Here is a 6000-nt window from a genome sequence, read left to right as displayed (position 1 = left end):
ATATGTTAGTAGTAGAAAAATACTACTAAATTTATCCGCATTTTTATATGAACATTTTATTAAAGCATAATTCACTGTTTTATCCGATCAGTATTTGAGAATAAAAAATTTATTTCTTGATCTATATTTATATATTAATTAGATAAATTAGAGATATTTATTAGATTACAATTAGACAAAGTAGATTTAATTATTAGATTCACATATGGATCAAATCAAAATTTTGATATATCTAAAGAGGTAGACAGACAAATAATCAAATTAAAAAATAATAATAATATTATACTTTTAATGCCTAAAAATATCTGAATATAATTATTTTACATTTACACTATTTTTACAAAATGTATAAGTTTGCGGTGTTTTTTGAAAAAAAAATTATCGAAAGAGATAAAGTTAAAAGATAAGGATGTTTTTGTAATTTAGTACTTTTATGGATACGTCAAATCAGTTAAGAGAACGATTAGTCCGGTTGCAGAGCATCCTACACCTACCCGAAGCCAAAAGTGAAGGTGAGTCACCGCCACGTCTCTTTCTCTTCCCACCCCGCTTACGGCTTATCTCTCCAATAATTTTATTATAAATGATCTCAAAGTCGACGCCAACCTTCGTGTGGTTTTCACCCTTAAGCTAAGGTTTCCTTTCCTCTTCTCCCACGCTTTCGTACTCTTGAATTCAGGTATACTTTGGGGGCTTCGATTCGTTTCATCTTGATTTAGTTTCCGGGGTTTGATCCGATCTCTCTTCCTTTGTTGTTTCTTGGTTGTGGAAAGCAGGGATTTCTAACTGCTGGTGGTGTTGGATTGCAGAATTGATGGCGAAGAGTAGTTTCAAGCAGCAGCATGACTTTGGTATGCGATCGGTTCATCTATTTAGCGTGTTGGTGTCGTTTTTGTGCTATGAGTCTTGTATTTGTGCGGTTTGATGTGATTTTTATTGTTTTGATGGGTGATTTGGGGTTTTTTTTAAAAAAAATAATAATAATGTGCAGAGAAGAGGAAGAACGAGGCGGCGAGGATAAGGCAGAAGTACTCAGATAGGGTCCCGGTATTGTTTGATCCTCTAGTTCTCTTTGTTTCCTGATCTTTTCTTATTCTTTGTCATGATGCTTGTAACTTTTTATTTGATTGTGTGAGCAATTGTTATTGGTAAGATTGGAAAGTTAGCCTTCGGATTCAGTTTAAGGAGTCAAGTTGTAGTTGAGATTTTTTGACATGAAACTCCTAGCATGCTTCAACTTGTTGACCTTCGATATTTCTTAAAATATCTATGAATTTTCCTGTGGTAATTGTACTATCTTCTTCTGCTATTTCACTGGATTTACTTATCAATGCATTAGTTGAAGATTGAAACTGCTACAGCCTTTGCTTATAGTTCTCGAATCGAGTAAATTTTTTGTGATGATTATTATGTTTCTGATTCCATCTGTTCATATGTTCTTGCAACTTTTAAAGAGGGTCATATGTTGATGAAAGTTTACTAGCTGCTGGAGTTTTGGCATAGTAACTCTCTTCTCCCTCTGTTTCCATAACAACCAACAAGCAAGCAATTATAGCCATGGTGTATTGTGGGTTATGGATTGTAATATATTCTGGGATATTGCTACTCACTGCACAAGAAGAGCATGCATAATAAATATTGAGAGGTAACCTGGTTGTTGGACTTGGAACTTAGTGGTATACATGTAATCTATTTTTATCCATTCTCAAGTTGGTTTTATAACATGTAATCTTACCTTTGTCTCATAAATTTGGCCATTGTCTTTATATGTGATCTTTTTCACAATTGTTGGATTTGAGACGAAGGGTAGAAGCCTAGAAAATCCCAGAATTAGATTAGGGGTAAGGATTGTATGTCATTAGCCATAACCAAAGAAGCATCTGTACTTGACTTGCTGTAAAGTGTTATCCAATCAACCATTGTTACATGTGACTGTTGACCTCATAGGATTCTACATCTTGCTGAAGCTACTCTTACATTCTAGGATTTTTCATTCTGTAATCTTGCAAGATATATGCTCTGCTGCTGAAACACATTTCATTGTTTTCACTTTTAAGGTGATTGTGGAGAAGGCAGACAAGAGTGATGTGCCGAACATTGACAAGAAAAAGTGAGTATAGTTTGTAACTTTTGAACTTTTATTGCATTATTTTCTTAACTGACAAGCTACGAAGTACTGTGCAATCAATCCAACTCTGTGAAAAATAATGTTCTAGCTAAAGAATAGGAATATCATTTATTTGCTCAACCAGCTCCCTGAAAGAATTCAGTTTTGATTAGGTTAAGGGAGATATTCATTGCCGTAAACTCCTACTGTGATGCAGGTATCTCGTTCCAGCAGATTTGACACTCGGGCAATTTGTCTATGTTATTCGCAAGAGAATCAATCTAACTGCAGACAAAGCCATCTTTATGTTTGTGGACAATGTGCTTCCACCTACTGGTACAAAGAACATAAAATTCACCTTATCTGCTTACTTCTTATTTGAATAATCAAACACGTTAAATTATATCTGATTATCTATTACTAGGCATCATCATTGAAACTATACTTTTATTTGTTCTCAGGAACTTTGATGGGCAAAATATACGAGGACAAGAAAGATGAAGATGGCTTCCTTTATTTAATCTACAGTGGGGAGAACACATTCGGGCATGAAATGATGCATTAGATTGTTCACCCTCTATTTTTTTTCTTTTTAATTATAACCTCTGGTATAAAATATCCTGCTATTTGGGACTTCAATCAGCGTGAAATTGTACAGCCATATCTCTGTATAGGTTTGGCAGGTTAATTAATATGCACGAATTCTTAAATAAATTATCCTCCTTGGATGCCCCCTTTGTTGTTGTTGTTGTTGTTGTTTTCAATTATTACTTGCATCACTACAAGGTCCAGGTATGTGCTATATTATCCTTTTTGTGAATGCGAATCTACAGAAGCATGTATAAAGTTGATTCACATTTAAATTTGTTCGAATTTTGTCTATGGAATGCAATTTGACTTGATATGATCATGGACTTATGGACTTCTAATTAAGATGTTTAAGGTGGATAGATTTGGGATTTATGTGATCATAGTCCGTGAATGCTTACATTGGATAGAGCCCATAACCTGTTCATGGGCCTAAATTTGAAGATTGATCCACACTTCTACCCCAAAATAGTCTGTAAAATTGAACTAGTTTTTTTACAAGATTTATTTTTTATCATTCATGATATAACAAAAGGCTAACTCTTCTGAACAATTACTCTAAACTAAATACCATGACCTGTTTTAAATTAGCATCATACTGTTAAGTCAAATCACTAAATCACTATAACAATTTTTTTTATAATAATTATTTGGAGTTGAAATCAATCCCTATGACTACCTTAGTCATGGAAAAGGGTATCACCAACTCTAGAATTGATGAATTTCTTTTACAAGATTAATGGACTTCTATTAGTAGTGGTGTCTCATTTTTTTTTTTTATTTAAGAGAAAAGCCTCTAACTTTTCTAACATCCATCTGAGGTGTCGGCAGATTAAGAAGAGTCACAAAAAACTTATGAGTGAGCAAACCTTAGTAGAGCTCATCGAATTGATGGTAGCTCGGCTTTAATTTCTCTATTTTGCTTGCGAAGTAACTTAATTAATAACCATCATCACAAAGGGCATACATTACAGTAAAATATTTACTAAATATCAATTACAATATTCTTAACAAGTAGAACCCAAACAACTAGGCTGCTATCAATTTCACTTGTACCGGTAGTAACAACTACTTACTGTAGGTTTAAATAAAGTTGAAACAATTAAGTCAAAAATCATATAAGAAAATAAATATGAATCATAAAAAACTTATTCCAATATATACCGAGATCGCCGTGGAGACAACGGAGTCGAGTGAAGCCGACCGACGCGCCGATGCACGTGCTCCCTTGCGGCCGCTTTACCCGGCATCGGTCCGAGTCAAACCCTCGAGTCCGAATCCCGAGTCCCTCCCCCGCACCTCATTTGCCGCTACATTGGCTGGCCACTTATGCTCCTTCGACTGGGGACCACCAGTACCCCCAACTGTCCTTCTCCCACGTGGCAAGGAGAAATTTCTTTAATCAAAGAACCCTCCCTCTCCTCCACGAGGGGTCGCACACGCGTCTCACCCAAAATGGGCCCCAGTGTTGTACTTTGGTCTTTCGGGGAGGATAGCTCGTAGGACATTCCTAGCTATATATATATATATATATATAATATATTGAGTTTATAACATGCAAGTATGCAACCCAACTACCATGGATTAATCTGGGATCAAAGGCAGCATTGTCTTTTAATAATATAAAGTGAAGTCAAAGAGGAAACACTGGCGTTTTCTTCTAAAATTTGCAGCTATTATTAACAGCAATCCCAACTTCCCAAATCACTGCCTCACTTTAAGACATAGATGTCTCTGATCAAAACTCTTGGGCTTAATTTAACTCCTATATCATTAGCTCTTATATATTCACAAACTAATAGCCTCTATGTTAACTTTCTTCCTTGAACCTGAAAGGTAGTTTTGATATCTTTCTCTCCATCCCTCTCTGTATCCCCTCACACTATCAGCATTTCACCTCAATATATCTCATGTATGCTTTAGTTTGATGTCATCATCCACAAAACTTGTAACTCAATCAAGCCTCACCATGTCTTCTCTTCTCTTCTTCCTCCTCCTCTTTCTCTTTCTCTCTCTTTCTATCAGCTCATGCAAAGCTCGCCATCTAAGTGTCCATTTCGAGGACTTGGAGAACTCATCACTTCCTCATTCAAGCAAGGTTAGCCTATACACCTATATGTATATATAACATGCAATACTAAGGTTAGCCTAACTCTTCTAATTAATCTTTCTTTTTTGTTTCCTTCTATCTTACTTAGGATGAAGCAAAGGTTGATGAAATCCGAGACAGTGCAACCACTGAAGGATTGAATAGCTCAGACGATGTCGGCGTGAAGGAAGAATCGATATCAGGTTCTTCTCGAACAAGATCAGTTATTAGGGTTTTACAGCCCGTTCGCCGTCGAGGATGCAGGGAGCATCCAGGGATTAATGTGGATTATGTTGGGCCGAGAACTCATCCTCCATCTCATTACTAAAGCTATCTAGTGCTCCCCACCTCTATGAGTTTTGGACTTACAATCCTAGATAACCTCTCTTTATAGGTTAGAAACAAGCAATAGAAGAATTAGAGCACATAATGCTTGTTTTTTGTGAACAATATATCACCTACATTAGTGATCATCAGATGATATAATGTGTAGCTATGGCTTGATTCTCCTATTATTGTACCATAGAGAGTGTTTGATTATTGAAAAGAATATTGGTCGTGTTGTGTTCCTACTATAGAATTAATAGTCATGGGTAATTTGCAGGAGCTGATGTTTTAATGCCTTCTCCCCATGGTGGTTTGCCGGAAGGAAATCAATTAGAGGTAAATTACTCAAATCTCTTATAATTAATTTCTAGATGGTTGTGGGGGAGAGTATCCTTTAATTGAGAAGTACTTGATCCATATATGGTGGTGAGAAACATAGAGGAATGTCTACGTGCATGACCCTATTCATATACATGCACATACATCACACTTATATAATTTAACACACACTGATCTAAGAACACAATATCAATCTTAATTTGATGGGCAATTTTCTTTTAAGGGATCAAGTGCCTAAGAGGGTGTACATGCTGAGATCTTTTCATGTTATCATGTAGGTGAGTTCAGGGACACGAGTGCGGTCGTCAGTAGGAATCGAGTCTAACGAAGAAAATCTAGGGTTGAAGGAGGCTAGGGCGATGGCGAACCTAGTGACGATGGACTATGCGAGGGCGCAGCGCGGACCATCTGTTCATAATAGGTAGAGATGTAGTGAATCTAATTCTATATATGCAAACCATTGAGAGAATTCCAGAGTTTTTGAAGTTAAATTTTGAGTATAATTAGGAGATATTGGCCTACCTTTTTATATTTTTAGTTAAGAGGATTG

At 36.1% G+C, this 6000-nt stretch overlaps 2 protein-coding genes across 4 annotated transcripts; both read left to right on the top strand.

Annotated features, from left to right (window-relative positions):
• Positions 1 to 544: 544 nt before the first annotated feature.
• Positions 545 to 2850, top strand: LOC140764799 (autophagy-related protein 8f-like). 3 transcript variants are annotated; one of them, XM_073103569.1, is made up of 6 exons: positions 545 to 679; positions 777 to 851; positions 992 to 1047; positions 2058 to 2110; positions 2325 to 2443; positions 2569 to 2850. In XM_073103569.1, exons 2-6 carry the CDS (start codon positions 815 to 817, stop codon positions 2670 to 2672), a joined length of 369 nt encoding a protein of 122 aa, XP_072959670.1. In that variant the 5' UTR covers positions 545 to 679; positions 777 to 814; the 3' UTR covers positions 2673 to 2850. The 3 variants fall into 3 exon arrangements, with proteins under 3 accessions (XP_072959670.1, XP_072959671.1, XP_072959673.1); XM_073103570.1 differs by having other exon boundaries at positions 579 to 679; positions 810 to 851; XM_073103572.1 differs by having other exon boundaries at positions 637 to 727; positions 810 to 851.
• A 1680-nt stretch (positions 2851 to 4530) lies between these two features.
• LOC140766011 (uncharacterized) lies at positions 4531 to 5890 on the top strand. The gene is made up of 4 exons (XM_073105387.1): positions 4531 to 4793; positions 4894 to 4987; positions 5389 to 5447; positions 5729 to 5890. Exons 1-4 carry the CDS (start codon positions 4623 to 4625, stop codon positions 5873 to 5875), a joined length of 471 nt encoding a protein of 156 aa, XP_072961488.1. The 5' UTR covers positions 4531 to 4622; the 3' UTR covers positions 5876 to 5890.
• Positions 5891 to 6000: the final 110 nt, after the last annotated feature.

The sequence above is a fragment of the Typha angustifolia genome, chromosome 8 (genome assembly GCF_048772165.1).
Source record: "Typha angustifolia cultivar Huaian chromosome 8, ASM4877216v1, whole genome shotgun sequence".
Classification (NCBI taxonomy): domain Eukaryota; kingdom Viridiplantae; phylum Streptophyta; class Magnoliopsida; order Poales; family Typhaceae; genus Typha; species Typha angustifolia.
This window is presented reverse-complemented; position numbering and strand designations above follow the sequence as displayed.